Source organism: Liolophura sinensis, chromosome 6, assembly GCF_032854445.1.
Source record: "Liolophura sinensis isolate JHLJ2023 chromosome 6, CUHK_Ljap_v2, whole genome shotgun sequence".
In the NCBI taxonomy this organism is placed as follows: Eukaryota; Metazoa; Mollusca; class Polyplacophora; order Chitonida; family Chitonidae; genus Liolophura; species Liolophura sinensis.
In genome coordinates, this window is record NC_088300.1 from 18,345,877 (window position 1) to 18,368,309 (window position 22,433).

At 39.1% G+C, this 22,433-nt stretch overlaps 2 protein-coding genes across 2 annotated transcripts; both read left to right on the top strand.

The window, feature by feature from the left end:
- The first annotated feature begins 338 nt into the window (after positions 1-338).
- Positions 339-5,486, top strand: LOC135466966 (uncharacterized). Its single transcript, XM_064744721.1, has 8 exons — positions 339-458; positions 1,097-1,141; positions 2,180-2,295; positions 2,615-2,778; positions 3,329-3,356; positions 3,640-3,733; positions 4,078-4,275; positions 5,131-5,486. The coding sequence occupies exons 1-8, from the start codon at positions 422-424 to the stop codon at positions 5,484-5,486; spliced, it is 1,038 nt and encodes a 345-aa protein (XP_064600791.1). The 5' UTR covers positions 339-421.
- Positions 5,487-10,896: 5,410 nt separating this feature from the next.
- LOC135466453 (protein kintoun-like) lies at positions 10,897-21,599 on the top strand. The gene is given in 4 exon segments (XM_064743927.1): positions 10,897-11,558; positions 11,560-12,615; positions 16,933-17,094; positions 18,975-21,599. Coding segments are annotated over 4 exon segments (2,883 nt in total). The 5' UTR covers positions 10,897-10,898; the 3' UTR covers positions 19,980-21,599.
- Positions 21,600-22,433: the final 834 nt, after the last annotated feature.

Genomic DNA, 22,433 nt, shown 5'->3' on the forward strand with positions numbered 1-22,433 from the left:
AAACTAAATAGATTGTATTCTTCTAAATTAGTTACATGAATACAAAACTTGAGCCGATGTGATATGAAAGGACAAGGTACGAGTATAAATCAAACTTCTCACAGCGATTGAAGCTAGTTGGTTCTGGAAATTAAAGCTCTGCCGACAGAATACATTAATGTTTCGAGCTTTATGTACAGTATGGAAATATGTAAACATCAGACAGCATATTAGACAGATTAATTGAACAAAGTGTATCAATCGTCGTTATCTGAACAGAATTCCATACAAATGCAATTGTGAGCGTCACAGGGATACCTAACTTGAATAGTGCGACGCGCATGTCTGTTGTGCAAATGTTTAGTTGTTGACAGTGACAACAGTGACTTCATTCAATGAGAGAAAGCGACACTCTTATGTATGAAGTATCACCCTTGTCAAGATGTCATGTGCTGGGACAGAATCAGTAGAAATATCTCGTGAGTATACGGATAATCAAAGATACATTTGGTTTTTTATTTTTAAAGTTATCAAAGATGTTAACCGGTTAAGTTTCATTTACTAGGTCAGTAGCTTTACCAAGGGACCAATTATCGATGTGTGATTGTCAGCTTCTCATGCTGCTTAAATGAGAGGTTGGAGCTCCCTTGTTCCGGCCCAATTCTCAGAATAAAAGTTGCGAAATTACTGAAACGCGAAGTACTTGGCAGTCTGGTGTCATCACTGGTCGATGTTATGCCTTCCTCTGCCTTTGTTGTGATCTCCACGTGGTAACACACTCTGGCATGTTCCTCTCCGGCCGTAAGTGGGAAGGTCTGCAGCAACCTACTGATGGTCGTGGGTTTCTCACGGGCTATGCCGAGTTTCCTCCAACCATAATGCTGGCTGTCGTCGTATAAGTGAAATATCCTTGAGTACGGCATAAAACACCAATCGAATAAATAAATAATGTGGCATGGCTGGATAGGTGTCAATCAGAATTAATTATCCAGAAAGTAGAGGACATGAGGTTAAAAACTGCTACAGAATCAACTTGGTTGTGGTCTTTATAAAAACTTTTTTTACTTAAAATGGCTATCATTATCTTGACAGTGTGAATATATTTATTTTTTTTCAGCAAATGCTCCAAGAGTGAAGACAGGTTATCTCAGGCGATATTGTAGTAAGTACTTCATATTAATGCAGTGGACTCTCTCATCACCGACACCTTAATTAACCGACATATTGTCTAAACTGACAACATTTCGTGGTCCGTTTTCTGCTCCATTTGACAGTAATGTTAATTGTCTTCAGTAAACCCACTCTGGTCTGTTCTGAACACCGACAGTGGTTTGTACTACAAACATTTCCAGTGAGTGTGAATTGGCCTTGTCTAATTCGACGTGGTGTGTCGCACGACGTCCGATGAAGTCCGAGTTTGGCTTCAACTTGCCTGCTACATCCCGCGGAGATCAGAGTTTAGTCACTCTGTGAGTAAAAGATGAGTCTGACACTGCTCACTGACAGAATAAAAATGCCTCAAACAACAGTTGCCATCACAGTTTTCCCTGCTATTGCCCTGACAACATCCGACCATGGCCAGTAGACCATCAAAGTGTTGCCGTGTGGAAATGAACTTCATTGATGAAGTTCGATTTTTTGTAAAGTAGTAATGCATATGTACTAAAGTAAAGTAGAGATCAGCTTCTTTTCATAGTTTGTTGCTATGCATCACTGTGCTCTTTAACAAGTTTAATTAAAGGTATATATGACCCAGGAGCCTCTCACCAATGTGGTCACCGTGAGTTCAAGTCCAGCTCATTCTGGCTTCCTCTTCGGTCGTAAGTGGGAAGGTCTGTCAGCAACCTGCAGATGGTCGTGGGTTTTCCCTGGGCTCTGCCCGGTTTCCACCCACCATAATGCTGACCGCTGTCATATAAGTGAAATATTCTTGAGTACGGCATAAAATACCAATCAAATAAATAAATAAATTAAACGTATATATGTACAATACATAAGTTGTTGTTGTTGTAGGCTACTTGCCCATGTTTAAAACACCGACATCTTGTCTAACCAACGTTTTTGTTCGGTCCCGAGTACGGTCGGTTTACAGAGAGTCTACTGTAGTTTTCAATTCATTATATGGCTAAACTTACGTTGTCTATTTGATGTGGGTATCTGTGTCTAAATGTATATAAAATCTGTTGCATGTTGTTTGCAGAGGGCTTTTTTTCAAACAAGTGGAAGCAGGAGTTTTTTGTTCTGTATCAGGATAGTACATGGGCATGGTTTGATGACCAGGGAAGCTTCCAGGCTAATGGATGTGTTAACTTGAAGGTACAGTGCATGTGTAAATCAGAATGTTATGTGACTTTGAAAACTGGTACCCAGTTTTTCTTTGTGTGTATAAATGGAGCATCTACATGTAGATGGGCTCTTTTTGTACCTGCACTTTCACCTCATTTATAAATATAGTGAGAAACGGACAACTATAATTCTTCTGCTCTGTATTTTACTACGTTTAATGTTTGTCTTGCTGTTGATCTTCATCTGTTATATTTTCTCATTTTGAAAAGATCATACTTGGAGACCAGTGACTTCTCATTTCAAGAAATCTGAAGGATGACAATTGTTTCTTCATGTGTAATTGTTTCAGGCGATCTGTCGTTTTCTGGCTGTGGGTCAGTACACCAGGTCTGTGCCTAACAGACCAGAGTTACCACCTGGGGCCAGTGAGCATGGATTGATCTGTGCCCCACAAACAGCCAGCAAGACGGACAAAATCAACTGGATCCTGTGTACAGATGAACAGGACATGTCGTAAGTCAGAATTATGTAGCACAGTTTGTTCCACTTAGTTCTTTAATATTGTACACACTTTTTCAAATTGTAAATGGAAAAAAAAGCATAAATTGGAACTTATACCATTAGACATTCTGGTTAACATTACAAGATGATTTTGAACTGTTCACAGATTCTTGAGGAGGATGTCAGTCAACAATCAAGCCAAAATAAATAAGTGATTCATTTGTCAAAAAATATAAAACGTCCAATGACGAAGAATTTTTTTTTTTTTGTAACATTTCTGATGTCTTTCATCAATTATTAAATTTTGTTACCAGGCTCACCCAGAAAGAGAAGTATATTTCTAAATGAATGAGATAGTAGTTACATGATTATCCCCCCTTGACAATGAATCAGGGGCGGTTGACCACTCGAACACCACAGGTAGTAAGTCACTTATGCTTATGTTTATAGATTCACTATTTGGTAATGTTTATCGCAATAATAATGATCATTGCTAACAACAAGAAGGGTTCATGTTTTAAATTGGAGCTACAGCTGAAACCTTTTTTTTCTTTCTTTTCAGAGGCTGGATGACAGCTATTGGAAGTGTGGTAAGCCAGTTAGTGTACAGTCACAAGAGATAACACTAGAACTACAGTACAATGCTCACTTTAATGCATGTACTACGTTACCATCAGGTTTAATGGATCCATTTCTTTTAAGAGTAATCACATATGAAGACAGCTTTTCTGCTCCAGTCTGAAAAATGCTATATTCAAATGAGTAAAGTGTCATCTCAGAATTTACCTACTATTTATTTTTCAATATTTGTTGAAATTTTTGTTTGAAAATTATATTTCATTTCAACATGCCGTCCTACTGTTTATTTTGCAGTTACCTCCGCCTCCTCAGCCACCTCAGCCACCACAGCAGCAGACCCCACATGGTGGCCCTCCACCCCCAGGATTCAATCCAGCTGTCACTCAGGGTGAGTAGTTCAGCAGGGGTGAGCAAATCTAACATTTACGTGACAAGAAAGAACAAATGGTTATTAGTTCCCATGTACATATTTTGATTTCCTTTAGACCACTGCTGTACTTTACTTAAAGATTAGCATGTGAAAAATACACTTTCAGGAGCGCATAAATGCCTTAAAATTATATTTTTGATGCCAAGACTAGATGAAATTCAGTATTTGCCCAATAATGCCTTTAAAAACTATGTAGGATGAAGAAAACGATTCTCATGATCTTGACTTCCATTCCAGGCCTGCATTTTTCCACACTTTAAGAACGGCATATCATTATTCCATTGTACTGTTTGTCATTGCAGGAGCACCTCCACAGGCAGGATATCCCCAACCTCAGCAGGCGAGCTACCCTCCACCTCATCAGATGGGGCATCCACCTCCTTACCAGCACCACCCACAGCAGGTAGTATCCCAGCAGCGAGTGGTCCAGCAGCAGCAGCCCAGAGTTGTGTATGACAGACGGCGGAGGCGAAGCTCAGGATCCGGAAGCTTTGCTACAGGTAGTTTGACTCAGATTTCTTGATAAAAAGGCAGCCCATTTTAGGAAACACCTGTTTTAGTTTTTTTTTAGAAAACTAAAAATTGAGGATGGTCTCAGACGGACAACTGAAAGGCATGCGAAAAAATAAGAGAGTGAAATACATTTTAATGTTTGAATTCTGTGGAGGGCTTTATGAACCATACAAGAGTTGTTTAGGTACTCTGACATCACAACAAGACTTTTCAACTCTAACGGCAGCTTTTAACATTGGCATAGCTCTTAATATCTGTGACTAAAAGATTACTTTTAGAAGATAATGTTCACAAATATTGCCCCTGCAGATCAGTGTAAAGGAAAAAAGGTGATGTACTCTGACATTGGGAGTGTGGTCCATAAACTTCAACGGAGAATTCAAACATTTGAATGTATTAAACACCACTTGAATACCTAGAAACCTAATAAGTCTAGAATCATGAGTAGACATAGTCTTAGATACAGTTTTCAGCACTGTATTGTGCAATGCTTACTTCATATTGGAGCTTTTGTTGCCATAAATAAGAATCAGTATTCTCAGAAATCATGAAGCTGACTAAGAACTGCAAGCAGTTGCTGCAGCTGTAAAAATAACCTTTTTTTCAGTTCTATAGATTTCAAAAGTTTAGGATTCAGAAGCTGCTTTTACTTTTTACCAAGGCCTCCATGCAGTGACAATAAGCTTTCCTTTTGTGTTTTGAGTTCAAAATGCTTCTCAGAAGAGTCACTCAGACAGATATGTGTGACATGCAACTTAGAGTTTATTTTCTCTACAAGTTAAGCCCTCCAAATATTTTAATCCACATTTCTATTGGTACAGTTTTTTTTTCCCTCTTTTCAGGTCTTCTTGTTGGAGGTGCTTTAGGATATGGAATGGGTGGTTGGGGTTATGGACGTGGGTGGGGATATGGTGGTGGGTGGGGATATGGGGGTTGGGGTGGGGGCTGGGGTGGTGGATATCATGACACAGACATAAATATTCATAATCATTATGATGTTGACAACACAAACATAGAGAATACCAACATCAATGAAACAAATATAGAGAACAATGAGTACTATGATGGTGGGGGTGGATATGATGATGGGGGATATGATGATGGGGGATATGACGATGGGGGATATGATGATGGGGGATTTGATGACGGTGGGGGATTCGATGACGGTGGTTTTGATGGTGGGGACTTTGGTGATTAATCAGGTTTCTATGTATAGCTGAATTTTTATACGTCTTTGTTACATAGTTAAACCCAATATCAGACATAAATGTCTTCATACAGAGATGATATAACAACTGGTATCACCTGTACATATGATAACCATGTTAATTTCAACCTTTTTGCTTAAAACTTGTACAGTTTTGGTAAATTTAGGACCACTTGATGGCCAGATAGTCAAAGTATTTGATCTTATCCAGTTATTCATAGAAATATTGCCAAAGGAAAGGATGATCAGAAGCTGTGCTCAAATTTGTGGTTAAGTTGAAAATAACCACTTGATACCTGTTAACTGATACTGGTGTTAAAGTGTACATATGAGGTTAGATGAAACAGACATTATCTGTAAGACGAATGTTCTTATAAACAAGGATCTTTAAGCTAGATTTTAGATTGAGTCACATTGAAATCCTTATAACATTTTTAATGGCATTTCCATAATAGGTATTTGTTTGCAAAGCTGCGTGAGAAAATAATGTTGCAATGATCATTCTTAGAAACAAATCGAATAAGGCTTTATCATTACTGTGTACCCTTAATTAAGATTTGCAATTATCATACATTGTCTTCAGATTGAGAGTTCTTTCATCTGTCCATTTGAGTAACTACATGTACTGATATTATTTACAGATTGATGATATTCATGTGTAATTAATTATTATGGATTTTAAAAAAAATATATATTTAATCCGTAGACAAGAGAGATGTAGAAATTTGTGAGATCATTGGGCATGCAGGAGAGGTTAATTTATATCTCAATATGTAAGGATGGCTAATGCTATAAATGTATGGTTTACTGGTAATAAACCCAGTGCTCAAATATACAGGTAATGTCGGTTACGTTGTGGTATATACTCTCTTCAGAATAGGTAATGGTTATTTGAACCAGCTTATAAATGTCAGCATAATTACTGCTTGGCTTTTTATTTAGATATTTACTCAGCATTATTTGTAATGCATGTTTTTTATTGTCGTTCCTTAATTCACTAACCCGCTGAACAAATACTATGTTTTGATTTATTCCAGACTGTAATATATAAATTTTTTAGAAGTATACTTTTATGCGACAATATTTCCCTGTATGATTTTTGCAGGAGCATGTTGGCTGACGTATTGGATGACTTTAGAAACCCTTTTGTGATAATGATATGTATTTTATTTCATATTCAAGCAACTGGTTATTAGTTCTTGTGTTTAATTGAAAATTGTATATTATATATTGAAGCATTTCCCTTCAACTGACTGTGATATGACAATTTCATACCCCTTTTCTACATACAAGTCCTTGCTGAAATAATATTTCCATGTAGCATTCAGCTACATGTACTTTACATTTTGATGTTTCTTGTTTTAAGAAGATATGTTCATGTACCTTGTTTTTGTTTTTTATCTTATGCATTGTTTATGTATACAACCTTGTGTCAGGTAGCACAGAGTGTAGAAGTCTTTGAGAGTGTTTTAAGAATACATACTGTGTATGTAAATGTAGGCCAATGTGCATAACTTAATGGTGAACGGCCAACATTTTTGCCCAAAATGCCGTGGCTAGTTCCCATTGGATTTTCTGGAATGCTGTGAGATCCAAGCAGCCCTGGTTCCTTCATTTGAACATCAGCGACATCAAGAAAACTGCTACATTTTTGTAAACATGAATGGTGTACTCTGCTAATGACTTGCAACATTCCCAAACCGAATGTAAACAGCTGTAAACACTTAAATTTTAGAAATACTTAATGAATCATTTTCACTGAGTAAACTTGTGAAAATTGAAAGGTTGGCAGTTCACCTTTACAGGCTACATGTATATATACATATATATATTTTTATCCCTAGTCCACAAATGTCTCCGTCCATGTCCACTAATAAGTCTAGAGATGTTTGAACAAAAAATTAAATAAAGACAGATAAAAAGTGTGCAAATGGACATGTTTTTATGTTATTCTTACTGCATCTAAAGGCTGAGTTTAATCTCCACTCAGGTCAAGCTTACTTTAACAATCTTGGTACATGCACATCCTTATAGTGTATGTTTGACTGTGACTAGGTGGGTGTTACACAATGAGGCAGCACTATGAAATGAGGTTGAAAACAACCATAAACCACAAGCAAACAAGCGATAAGCCTGGCCAAAAGTGTTCCATCAGCGCTCGGTAGAATTGGTAGGGAGGCTAAAGTAATCAAAAAATTGATGTACCCAGTAACTGTGAATAAAGTTAACAGGATATCACATCCTGTTAAGAGTTAATTGTTGACAGATTTGTTACTTTTTCTCTGTCTTGTAATTATAGAATGTTTTCTTCGGTATTTTCTTGAATTTTCTCAAAATTTCTGGACAAAACTGATCTACAAGATATTCAAAGCCAGAATATGGGATAGCCACAAAGAAGCCTTTGAAACATGTTGAATGTCGGTGGTTGTCTTTGGGGCCTGCTGTAGAACAATTCTGGCGATCTGGAAATCCCTTATTGAGTACTTTTTAGTTTTTCTGCCAAAGCACAACCCCAATGATTTATCAAAACCAAGGTATAAAAGGATCAAGGTGGAAATTGAGAGACCGGAAATCATAGCCCAACTCAACTTTCTCTCATCTACGTTTGCTGAGTTCTTGGTCTTCTTCCAGTCTGAGAAAACCACTTGTTCATATTCTCTATGACAAACTTTGTGATCTACTCAACGCGTTAGTTAGGCGAGTCATGAAGCCCAAACTCTTCAGCTACTTGATGTCTCAATTGTCAATGGAAATTGGTCTGTCAGATCAGTCCAAAGCCTGTCCAGAGAACTAAGACGAGATTTTGACACTGACATCATTGCTGATGAATGGAGGGTCTATCAGGCAGAAAACATCCCAGGAGACTGGTCCCAGGAAATAAAACGGGATGGGGCCGTCATTATGTGGAGGATTGCTACGTATTGGTCTAAAGTCCTTGGACTGAAGAATTGCGCAGGAAGTTGCAAGTTTCCAGTGCTGAGTAACTTAGTGAAAGTTGTTTTGGCCCTGTCCCATAGAAACAGTGATGTAGAAAGGGCATTTTCAGTAAGTAACAAGAGCGTTACCAAAGACGGCAAACCTAAGTGAGGCTTAATTAAGGGCCTTCGGGTAACAACTGATGGCATGAAACATTAGGGCAACCGACCAGAGCTTGTTCCAATTACCAATGATTTCCTTTCTGTCGGACGTATGGCAAACATGCATTATAGACAGAGACTGGAGGAAGAGGAAAAACAAAGAAAAAGAGATGAGCGGAGACAAGATAGAGCAGAAAGAGAGGAGGAGACTGCCAAGATTGCTAAACAAAAGAAAGAATTTCTTCTCAGTAGTACACAACTGAAAAACACACAGAAATCACTTACTGAGAAGGAATCACTGCACAGGTAATTCGCTGGGTGGGAGCAATAGCCTAATAAAACCAGGCAAATCAAAAAGTGAGGGAGGCTTTAAAGCCTGAGATTGCAGTTGCTCAGGCCATGCTTGAATCTGCATAAAAAAAGATGGAACAGGCACAGGCAGAACTTAAAAAGACCCAAGAAGACCAGAAGAAGGTTGAGAAGAGAAAGATGGCAATGATATAAAACATGGTTGCTGGTAAAAAGAAGAAAGAGTGACAGCTTTTTGTTGATTCTACAAACAAGACAATCACTACCAATGTTATTGTTCAAAATGGTTTTGTTTGTGTTCCAGAGTGTTTCATTTATACATTAAGTGATTGCTTTGGATCGCATTGCAGTATGATTAATGAGGCAGCTTATAATGTTAAGCTGTGACCATCCACCAACTCATGATAATGTATTTGCATCTGGCGGCCTCTATAATTGTAGGGAGGCTTTAAGTTTTGGGTTGTGATGACAAACAGGCATGTAAGCTTCCTGGACACTGAAATGTGTGATGTAGCAAGCCATTGTATTTTTACCATATTAAATCTCAAAATTATAGAAACTGATAATCTATATTGGGACCCACTAGTAACTCTCTGTGAAGTTCATAAAAAGTGTTTTATTTGTAGCATCCATTGTTACCAGTAATTAAAATGGTAATATCATGTATAATTACAAGTTACTTTAAGATGCGACTTGTTATGGGCTACACGAGGCATAGTAAGCTGTGAAATGACATCCCACTCCAGTATTAAGAACTTGTCTTGAATATGTTTATTATTAAAAACACTGGGTTTAGAGTGACTTATAATTTAGAATATAGTTTAGAGTGAGTTATAATTTTCATTTCATATAATTGATACACCTAACTCCAGTTCATTTAAATTCAGTGTCAAATTCGAAAGAATATATGTAAAGAGAAAAAATAAGTGGTGATTTGATACTTTCCACACCAAAAATGACTCCTTGACTGTTGTGAGATGACCAGGCAGTGTCCTCATACATGGGTAATTGACCAACTTCAGCTTGCAGCTCACAGGACACATGATCTAATTGGGCCCAGATATACCTATATTGTTATATAAAGTCAAGGCAAGAATGCACAAAGATCTTGCCATCAGTCTCTTTGAAGTAACAACGTACTATGTCTGGTGTGATATAAAGTTAATAATTTGGGTGGACAGCGTGGCCAAGGGGAGTAGGCAGCCAAAGATTAGAATACATGTAATTAATAGGCAGACCTACCTATCTGTCAAGCAAAAACAATGTGAAAATTCAAGCTCTTTCTCCTGCTTTTCCTGCTTTTTCATTTTAAAAATTCCTATAAAACTCTTATAATTTATAAAAAAAATTCCTATTTTTCCTATATTTTTTCTTTCAATCTTGGCTGGGACAACACCAATTAAACAAATATCTGTCATTCTGGTAAATGGCAAAATTTAAATTTGACCTATTTTTTTTTATTGCTATTACAGATTTTTTAAAAACGTTTTAGGACCACCCTTCCTGGACTGCTATCGTACCGTAAATGTTTATCCTCCGTAAATGCAGAGGGTGGGGGGGCTGGGTATGCTAGAAATCAGATGCCGACTTTCTGTGGGTGTTTAATAATCTATCTTTCACACTACTATATACTATTCTACTAGGCGACGTCTAGTGGTTCATTCATACAATTCTGAACAAGAAAGAACTTGCCCGCTTGAGAGAGCTTTCTAGAAATTCGGTACAGTACCGTAAACTTTCCCTATATTTTTCTCACGTGTACAAGATTGAACACGACGCTCTGTTTGTTTATAGCCGTTTCTATGACGGCTTCTGTGAGCAGGGCGGTGGTGAGCCAATGCATTAGAAACACGTGTTAGTATAAACTGAGCGACATTTTAAACAATCCTCTACTAAATCAGCTGGAAAACAAGGAAAAGTTTGCTGCACATTTTCTTTTCGAGTTTATCTCCCTTCCATTATTTACGTTTACACTGCGCATGCCCATTGGAGTCAAGGTGCATGTTTTCAAACAAGCATGGCGTCGAAAGACAAGTTCGAAGATTTGGATCTTTCTCAAGACGAAATAAAACGTCTTGGGGAAGCTCTGAAAGATGAAAAATTCCGCAAGTTGTTCGTGGAATATGCACAGGAAATATCTGACCCAGAGAACAAGAAACGTTATGAAGAAGAAATTGCACAGTTGGAAAATGAACGTGGTATGGATGTCTCCTTCATTCATCCTGAACCTGGCTACGTGATAAAAACAAGTGTGAATGGGGATACAAAAATGTTTATTAACATCTGCAAAAACAGTAAGATCGGAAAGCCTACAGCTACCAGGAAAGAAGGTCCTGATGGTCGATCAGGTGTTCAGTGGTCAATCCCGCATTCGTTTGCACCCGCCCGAGACGACGTAGATAAGACCGGTAATAAATGCCGGGTTGTTGATGTGGTTTTTCACCCTGATACTTACCGCATGGCAGAAACGAACGATCGCTTCAGGAAACTTGTGGATGACACGGCTTTAGATGGTATTGAAAGTCAGTATGGACTTAAACTAGATCGCAAAAACATCAAAACACCGAAAATGACGTATAAAGGGATGCCGACTGCGACAGTGATTCGATCCAAGATACCAGATAAGGAGGGGAAGTCCAAGAAATCCGGTTCAAGTGTGATGGATAATTTTCCCTATCCCTTATGGTAGCAAGACTAGCGAAGAACTGGCAAAAGAAAAAGCTCAAGAGGTGAAGAAAAAGGCTGAAATGAAGAAAAAGGAGGAAAAGTCACAAATGAAACGTACTGTGGAAGCTAACAGCCCAACAGAGCCAAAGTATTCGATTACTCACCGGTCTGAGATGGATATGCAAGAGTACAGGAACGCCCCAGACTCTCGCCCGAGCACTAGGCCTAAAGAGCTCGTAGTGGCAATAGATCTACCCTTGTTAAGTAGTGCAGCATCTGTGGGGCTGGACATATTTGAGAAGAAACTGGTGTTGGAATCTGTCAAGCCAGCAGCTTATAAATTAGACTTGAATCTTCCATTCCCTGTTGATGATACTCGAGGCTCAGCCAAATTTGACAAGGCTAAACATCGCTTGACTGTTACTTTGCCTGTCATCCCTGCAGAGGTACCGGATCTGCCAACCTTCATAAACAAAGATGAGGTGGAAGTTTGTGAGCCAACAATGCAGATTAATGGTCATGAGAATGGGGACAGTAAGCCATTGATAGAAGTCCTTTCCTCCAATACCTTGAGTACAGAGACCACACCCATTATTAGCGAGACCATGCCAGATAATTCACAGATCACGCCCACAAATACAGGAACTCAAAATCACAATGATAACAATCAGCTATCTCTTCCTGAAGACAACAAAAATATCTGGGCTGAAGAAATGATTTCTAATGCAAACCGACACATTGCTTTTCGACTGCCAGTGTTCAGTCACAGACAGGACAATGAGACAGTGTCATTTGTCCTGGATGTTAAGAATGTGACTTTTGATTCTGTCACGAAACTCTTCCCTTCTCCGACAACATTTCAGCTACGTTTTGCCTCAGTTGGTTCTGGGTGCTTTCCCATGTACTACAGCATCTACCTGAGATTCCCAGATGACTGTGAGGTTTGCCCGGACCACTGTAGTATCGATGTGGGCGAGAAAAACCTGGTCATTCTCATTCTGAAATCTCGTAACTCCCGTGGCCTGTGGCAGAAATTCTGGGTAGGGGAAGATGAAAATCACTTAGCGGTGAGTATATGTTAAACCGATATAATAATTCCCTAAAAGACCATAAATTTCGTCCATGACTAATTCTAGATTCTATAGACTTTAGAAAGGTGTTTTGAGGTTTGCATGAAACAGGGGGTAACATTCTGCTGGAAAATTGTATGTATGTATTTTTTTCAGCACCCAAAAAAATATTTTGTGACATTTATTTGCCTCAAAAAATGCAGTTTTGTGGATGAAATTTTAGGTCAGTTAGGGAACATATAGGTTATACATGCATGTATTATTTAATTGGTGCAGGCTGCGATCTAGTTGTTTGAGATTCTTACCTTTCAGTCACCAGGACCTGAGGTGTAGGTTCCATATGGGCCTTGGGCAGGGAACTTTTGGCATCCTCCGCAGTTGTAAAGGCTAGATGGATGCTTTTGTTAGTCGCCTTGTCAGATGTTCTTTATTGAATTGACATCACTCTACCACATGATTGCAACGTCATCTTAAAAATTACTGAATCTGCCACTGCTGGTGCTTGTAGGGCCTTAGTGACAATACTCGATCGATTATGATCATGTAGCCACTAGTACAGTTTAACTCTTGTTGAAGACTACTTTCCTTCTTCATTGGATATAATGAGCATATCCATACATCAGGTGGGGAAGTTCAATGATCAGTGTACTTCCAAGTTCCAAAAGATTGGTGGTTTACCTTAGGCACTCCTGTTTCTGCCAAACAGGAAATAGCTGGCCATTGTTTTTGTGAAAAATTCTTGAGCGTGGCATTTAACAACAATCAAGTTTCTCATGTCACACAATCCTCCTTGTTATACGAAAGTATTTTCAGAGAATCCTCATCAGGAAGTTGTATAAACCAGATGGCAGTGGGTATAATGTAAACTTTACAGCTCCCAATGAGATTCTATAAAAGGATGTACACAGGTTACGCCTGGAATTGTGAAAGAAAAGTTTACATCTAGGTAATCGGCCACATAGATGTACATGTAGTTAATAGTGTATGCTTGGTTGGCTGACTGTTAGAATTGTTAATTACTGTCTTTGATTATTTCTGACACTTGTGGCCAGATGGTAGGGCAGGCTATACCTGACTATAGAGTATTAAGCCACCTGGCTGTGCATAAAGCTGGTGTATCAGCAGGGAGCTAGGTCGGCTTGTATCGCCTAGTAACCCGGCCAAGACCTTGGAGAGCTTGTTTACCAGCAGAGAGTGTGAGTTATTTTGGTTCTCATTGAAAACACATCTCTGCTGATCGAGGCCTGTGCTGTTCTGCAGATAACTATGTGCATCAGGCGTGGAGAATTCAGCATGTGTAGTTTTATGTGAATGTAGGGCACTGCTTTGCATCACAATACTGGTTGTGCCAAAGGGCAGGTGATGTGAAACTTTGACCGTCCATTCCCTTCCAGAAACTTCCGCACTTGCACAGTCTGTACCTAGCAACAGGAAGAGTGCACTGGCCATTTTTTCTTTCGAGAGCTCAATGTGTGTGCCTGTGAAAAAAAACCCACAACATTCTGTTGCTATGTTCAGCTGGCTGTTGTGACATCCTTTTGCACCTATATATCTATATACCTGTATAGGAACTTGCCTGTGCATGTCACATCCTCACAGTGCCTTGCTTGCAGCAGAGGATTCCATCTGTGATGTTGGTAGCAGTATATATATGACTATATTGATTTCTGCAGATCTGCCTATGTTCTCTGACAATTATGGGAGTTGTTAACCAAATTCCAATCTGGTACAGTCGTGTACTCAGGTAGCAGGTATCTCAGGTGGATGTGTTTACTATTAGGTGACTGTTGTCCATTCGTTAATTAGCGTGTCACTCTGCACAACGCTAAGGATGTTGACTGTTATGTCCAGTTCCGTTCAGCTGCTCTACTGTCAGCTGCAGACGGTGTATTACCTGCTGACAACTCTGCTCATAAGGGTGTTCACCTGGCCAAAGGTAAGACCGATAGTCACTCACTCAGACAATGTCATCTTCTTCGGGTACATTTTCAGAAGGCACACATACAGTATATTGTTGCAAATGTACAAGGGTATTCCTGTAATACACAAGTAGTGTAACACAAGGAAAGCTTCTTTTTGACTCATTTATTAGCATTTTATTTTGCCATGGTCATCACTCTTGATGATGGCAACATAAAATGCTAAAATAATGAGTCAAAGTGAATCTTCCATTTTTCAGAGTTAGATTACTACTTGTGTATTACACAAAATTCAAACTTATCAATGGATCTGCTGGATTTTATGTGTGGGTATTCGTGGTCTGTTCGATCTTCTCATCCTGTGCATTCATGAACATAAAAGTACATGTGCATCTGCAGGAGTGTTTTTTGTATGTCAGCCATACCTGATCATCAAAGCATCTGCCTCATTTATAGTTGGCGTCACTGCAGTGCCTCAAACTGGCATTAGGTTGTTGCAGGGGGAGGGGTGACCAGGAATTTAAGGCATGAATAAAGCTGACAGATTTATTTCATTCACAGGATGACATGTGAGAAATCATTGAAATCAGGGCTGTCTATATTGTCAGTTAATTGAGATGCAAATACACATGCTAAGCTTACTTAACCAATTGTTAGAGCATGATTGAAATGGGCTGATCCAATCTTCTTAATGGGCAAGAATTCCTGTGTATTCATCTGTGGATAGTTTTAATATATCAGGGGTTTTTTTTTCTCCAGTCTTCCGGACTGGGTCTACTTACATAAAGACATGATTCAGCTTGCAGTTAATGGTATGCCAGACTACATGCATAATTGTTTTCCTAACAAGAACAGCATGAAACATTGTTAATGGACTTTAAAACATTACATGTATGCTTCATTGCCTGTGATCTAATTATTTACAAATAATACAACTGTCAAGAATTACTTAAGATAGGTATGGTATTCACTATTGTAAACAAAGTGAAAATTAGCTTTGCTAAGATGTTAGTCCCTGCAGCTTTGTTTAGAAGTTTGAAAGCATTGACCTGGACAGGCAGTGTGGAGAATGGGCATGATGAGGGTCAGGTGGGGTGTGTTTTTTGTCATCCATGTTAGCAAGTTGCTTCGTCATAACTGTTTCTAATATGAATAATATTCATTTACATGTACAAATTAGTAAGCAAATGTGCAACTTTTTTAAATTGGGGAAATCTTAATATATGAGGCATGTTTTAGTCACACATTGGTCATAGGCACACATTGCAGGGGGACTCACAAAGTGTCTTTCTGTTATACCCCCCTGTGTGGAACCTCTTGTCAAGCTGACCTCCTCCACATGGTTATATGTGATTCAGCTATCCAGTTGGACACAAGCAGTTAAAAGACCAGAGCTGAAAGCAGGAAGTGCTCTCTAACTTGAGCTTGCATCATTTACATTGCCTTAACGAACTTTCTGGGACTATCAGATGTGCTGGTCTACATATATATAGGTAGTGTACATTCATGTGGTGTACATGTATCTCTTGAGGCTATTTTAGACTAGCTTTTTTTTAACAGGGAAGGTTTACTGCTTAATCTTCTTTTAAATTCTTTTTTTTTTTTTTTGGCAGGGGAGGGGGATTTACTTTCGTTTCTTATTTTAAATGCTTTATAGCTCAAATACATATATGTCTGTTGGCACAGATAAACTAGTGTAAAATGACTGTAGACTAGGTAGAGATCTGATGAAGTATTAGGTTTTAAGATTTTTGTGGTTGAGCTAAACACACCTCTTTTCTCTGTCAGCATGATTCTAGGTCAAGCCTGTTTACAATCCAGGCCTGCAAACTAGGCCACAAGATGGAGGGTGCATGGCCCTTTAGCATCTCATAAAAGAAATGCATACCTTCACCAAAAAATGTCTCCAAGAGACTGACATTTTCCTAGAACTGAACATTTTTTATTACTTACCGTTACATAAACTGTGTTTCTCTGAATACTTGTTTGAAATTGAAACTGCATTGAAAATGTTTGCTATGTACAACCAGGAAGCTCAAACTTTGTTTATTTAATTTTTTATTTTATTTCATTTGTGTTGTGTGGCTTGACACAGTAGTGCTGTGCGATGAGTCAACATTCTTTTATTCTTAAAGTGCCTTCAGTCTTGGACAAGCAAATGATGTTCATACGCTTGTAAAATTAATATACATAATGATTGGTGAATTCTAACCCAGGAAAAAAAAGGGTTTTTTTTGTGGTAAAAAAATTGGAACTGTTTGGATTAGAATATGTATACATGTACATGAAGTATGCTAATGTAGCTTTAATGCTTGAAGATATTTTTTAATTTTAATACATTAAACTGTGTCAAATGTACAAGTACTCAAAAGACTGTTGTTATTTTTTATTGCAGGAGAAACTCTTTGCAACTGAAGACAATCTCGAGCTAGAGTTGTGTCAGCTGGAAAGGGAAGCTTTGGCCAATGAGAAGATGGTGCAGACTCAAGATGACAACGAGGTGCCCAAGGTCAAAGTGACTGAAATGAGCGAGAAAGCCCTCAAAATTAACCTCAGTGTGAGTACATTTCTCCATCCTAATTCTATTCTGTCTGTCTCTGTTGGATATTTAACAAGGCACTGGGACATGTACACATAGCTATAACTTGAACTTGTCTCAGTACGTGTGATGTTTGTTGTCAGAACTTGTGGCTCTGACAAGGCACATGTAGTGATTATAGTCACTTGTCCTGCAGTCTTCAAGTTCACCTGCATGTTCACTGTATGTTGAGGCAGCCCTAATCATGATAAGCTCAGTATTTTGCATTTCACATTTGAACGGCATCTGAGACACTAGCATAAGTTACAGGGTTTACATGGGAAAATCCTTATGCGACACAGTCACAAATGAACCTGGTGATCAGATGATGCAACATGGCCTTGTGTGAGGTAGTGTTGAGTTCGGCTCCGGCAGACGGCGTGGTAATTGATGTCATTGTTTTTAGTTTGGTTCAGACAGTGTTTCCATGTGTACCATGATGTTCAGGTTGATTCAGACTGTGTTTCCATGTGTACCATAATGTTCAGGTTGGTTCAGACATTGTTTCCATGTGTACCATGATGTTCAGGTTGGTTCAGACATTGTTTCCATGTGTACCATGATGTTCAGGTTGGTTCGAACAGTGTTTCCATGTGTACGATTGCATCAGGTTTGGATCAGTCAGGCAATGTTGCCATATGAACAGTCGTATTGAGTTTAGTTCTGACAGTGTTGCCATGTGTACTGTTGCATTTAATCCGATTTAGACAGACAGTTGGACAGTTGCTTTGCTTATGATATTGTTCAGTTTAGTTTTAACAGACAGTGTTTCCATCTGTATCACTGTGTTCAGTTCGATTCAGACAGACAGTATTGCCTGTTCATCCTGATGTTCAGTTCCGTTCAGACAGACAGTGACCACGTGTACCATTGCTTCCAATTTAGTTCAGACAGACAGTGAAGCAGTTGCTTTGTGTATCTTGTGTTCCATTCAGTCCAGACAGACATTGTGACCATGTGTAAACACCCAGATGGTAGTTGCATTCATTTTGGCTCAGGTAAACCAGCTTGACATGCATGTACCTGGTATTGTGTTGAATTTGATTCGCACGGACACAGAGTTCTCTTGTGATTTCATCATCCTAATACAGATAAGCTTTAGTTACTGTGAACAGTCTTTGTGCCGCATTACCTGCTCAGGTCATCACTCCGCTGCACACTTAAGGAAGCTCATTGATCTGTTATGATCACATATGTTGCCCTGATCAATGTTTAAGCTTGTTTGTGCAGTTGGTGTATTTAGGTTAGTATGATCGGTCTAGAAAGTCAACTCGGGCCACGGCGGTGACAGCTGATAACGACGGATATGAATCAGTGCTGTACCCTGACCCGACCAATCACTGCACACAATACCGTACATGTAATTCTCTGATAAGCTGGAAGTTTAATAGTGCATCTTCCCACAACCCCACTTGTGTGTGAACATGTACATGTAGCTTCTAGAAAGTGTATTAAACTCTCTGCTGAAAGTCAATCTGCTTGAAACTGGAATGCTTGTTAGGCTTTCATCTTCTTGAGTAAATAAATGTGTTCTTAGTTTATTCCACAAAATTTAATCACTTCGATATAACTAAAGGATTTTTGAGTCCAGCATTAAGCCCCAGTTAAAGAAACGTTTTGAGCATTTGAATAGTTGAACTAAAGAGATATAGAATCAGTTCTGATTGGCTGGTGTGAGAGATAGGCATGTCCAGGTTATGCCTAGCCTAAGCTGAGTTTTAGATATGGCAGATATAGTCATGCATGACCAAATGCTGTGTATTATTATGTATGATTACATACCTTGTTCATATTTTGTAGTTAAGAAAGCATGTGGGGGTGATGATATGTATTGATCTGTCTCTTCTTGTTTTCCACAGCTGGGGAAGAAGGGGAAAGTGGTGGTGCCCCCAGAGGAGTGTAATGAGGATGAAAACCAGCCTAGACCCGACATTGAGGTTATCTGTGAGCGACAGAGCCGGCACCTCCATGGCATCCTGAAACAGCGCAGCCGCTCGCACTCCGAGTCCTCGGATGACGTCTCCTCAGCCAGCGTATACAGCAGGGAGAACAGCACCAGCTCCGGCAGCCACATGTCTGAGAGCCCAATCTCTGAATCAGAGGAAGCCGATGGTTCGCTTGAGGGACGGCTTAAAAAGTCTGTCTCCTTCAGCGACCATGTGGATAAGGCAACATTTAAGCCAGGTGCCACAGTGAGCAGTATGACCACTGTACTGAAGAGCAAGCGCAGACGCAACCGTAAGAGGGAAGAGAAGAAACGCCGGCGACACAACAGCACCGGGTCCGAGTACAGCAGCAGTGATGAACACCCCCATCACCATGACTGTGACACAGGGGATGAGCCGCAAAGGAAAAATGAAGATAAAGGCAAAGGATCTTCAAACAAGGCTGAGGAGTCGACCAAGCAGAAATCAGGTGCTGCAGAGAAAACAGGCAAGGTGGATGATAAAGTAGCCTCCCTTGATGAGGCTTACAGGACTAGTGAGATAAATGTGGAACCATCAGCTCAGTGCGATTCCAGTGTTGGAGTAGAGCAGGGTGTATCCTCTGAGAGTGTGTCTACAGAGGGATGCCCTGAGGGGAAGAGGGAGGGTAGCGATGCCAAGTCCCTTGGCGCGCCTGCTCCAGCATCCTCACCCACCAGGACTAAGCCTGAAGCAGTCTCCAAACAGGCCCAAAGCTGTGATATTAACGGAAGAGGAGATACCGCTCCTGACCCTCAGCCCAAAGCTGGAGGGGATTCCACGGAGGTCGAGTCCATGCTAAGCTGGAAGGAGAGGGAAGGTTCTCATTCCCAGCAACACAAGACCCAGTGTGCCTTCAACTTCAGCAATTCTGTGATGTTTGATCTCGATGTTGACTAGCCAGTGTCTTTGTCATTTATGCGGATACAAGATGGCGACCTACAATATCCTACATTGTCATTAAATACAGAAAAAATGAAAAATTACATTTGTTAAAAGTGCACGTGGAATTATTCCTTTGTCATGAGAAAAAGAAATGATTTGCCCGATAAAGACATGTACATTTAATAATTGCAAAGGCTTGTTTCAGTAGGAGTTCCACAGTAACTTAAATATACAGATTTATACAAGTGGTAACTGGAAAAAAAAACCATTAATTATACATAGCTTGTATTTGGAAACTCTCTCTTGACATTTATGTACAAGAAATGAAAAAAAAAAAAAACATAATGGATACTTTTAAAGGACTTAATGATATAAACAATGTGAATGTGCCCAGAGAGATAAAGTGTGGGTCATCAATTACTTCTCATCACAAAGTTTTCGTCATTTGACAAGTTTTAATTTACATTTGTTGCACACTCACTTTTGTGAGCGTGCAACAGTGAGGATTTGAAAATTCATGAATGAACGCACAAAAGGAATATTTTTCAGATTGTACATTTCTGTAATCACACCCAAGGGGTGAAGATACAGTTCTACTGTTGTCCTGTTGAGACCTTACCAAGAAGTATTACTGAATTATTTCTTCTGTTATACACTGTCAACAAATCCAGCTCCAAGAAAATTTTGTCTTCTAAGAAATATAAATTGAAATCATATATTCAAAAAAAAAAAAAAATGTCATGTAAGTATTAAAATTTTATACAGATCTTGATATATTGATATTCAGGATTATTGGCCAGACTGGTGCATCTGAAGGTTATGTTGCAGATTTTCGTAAAAGTACTTAAACTTGCGTCTTATTTGTAGATGTAAGATTTTAGTGTGTAAGATTAAGTTGTCGTGGTCAAATATTGCAGGCATGTCTTTACTGTCATCTTATCATGCCATATACTCCATTTGACATTTTCTGATGTTTTACCTGAATGGTTTTGAGATACTGTCTGTGCTTAATGAACTTTGACTACACCAAGCAGCCATGGGAATCTTTGCCTGGAATACATTTTCATATCATATGTACTTGAACATATGATCAAGAATGTTGTACCTGAGATGCAAACAATGTGTTGTGTGTCGTTTAATTTGTTTGGGTTTACATACAATACAGCATGCTACTTAGTGCATGGTTACGGCTTATATAATCCTTACAGTATCCTGCTATTACTGATGTTTTTGTTTTCATACTTATACATGTACATTGCGATTTCATTTGTATCCAGAATTCCATGTTGAGTTTGTATTCGTTCACTAGGGTTCCTTGGAAGCAGAAAGGGAAAGTGAAAGTGGTGTACAATAAATTTACACTTTATTTACTGTTAGTGTGTGTGTTGTAAAACCTGATGTTTTGGTATTAAGACGAGCTTCTGGCATGTCAGTCATCGTTGACAACTGAGAAAGAGTACTTTTGTGAAGATGAATATGATAATATTACTAAGGGATAGTGCAGTGGGAACGTGTAAAGTGAGCAGAAAAATGTATGAATGTGAAGTTGAAACTGCCCGATGTACGGAAATTTACGATATGTACACTAAAAAAAAAATAATAAAAAAAAGTATCAAAATAAATAAATGAAAAATATGAGTGGTATTTTCGTTGCTTTATCCTTGTCAATACTTGTTCTCAGAGATAAATATGGAGATTTATTCATTCATTTATACTATTCTTATCGAGTACAATGTTGGTCGTTCATATTATTCATTGATTAATTGATGATTAACGCCCCGTTCAAGAATTAATGAATCAAAGATTATGGATTATCGCCACATCGACAATTTCCCAGCCATACCGTGGCAACCCAGTTGAAGAATCTTTCATCATGCAATATGTCTGCCAGGTTTACGGGTGATCGGAAAAAAATCATCAACCTTCCTCAATTTCCTGACAAATCCTCTTGACGTAAGGCCACAGCCTAAACCGCAAAACACCTTTTACGGAAAACCTGCTACATGTAAGTTGCGTACTATTTTCAGTAAATCAAAACCTGCAGCGCTGCACCATGGATAATCAACGATTTTGCATACGTCGGTTCACAGGATTCAGCTATAAAATTTGAGCAGACATGCATGGGCATCCTAGTTTTAAGGAAAAAAAATGGCCTCTTTGAAGACTGAGATTAGAAACTCACCGTACATTTAAACGAGCTCCTCACGATCCCGATGAGGCTGGCGTCAAATTATCACGAACGCATCTGATGTAGCTTTGGGCAGACGGAATTTATTGGGCAGTTGTTTGATGAAGAGGGTAGGGTGATTTGTGCGGAGTTCGTGTGCCGGACAACGGTTTAAACGGCTCTTGACGTTCGGTCTAGGAGACAGAACGTGGTTGGCATCGCTCTTTAGGCCGTTATGGTGATCGTAGATAAAGTTCACTAAAACCACTTTAATATCCGAAAATATGACATGTTACACACTT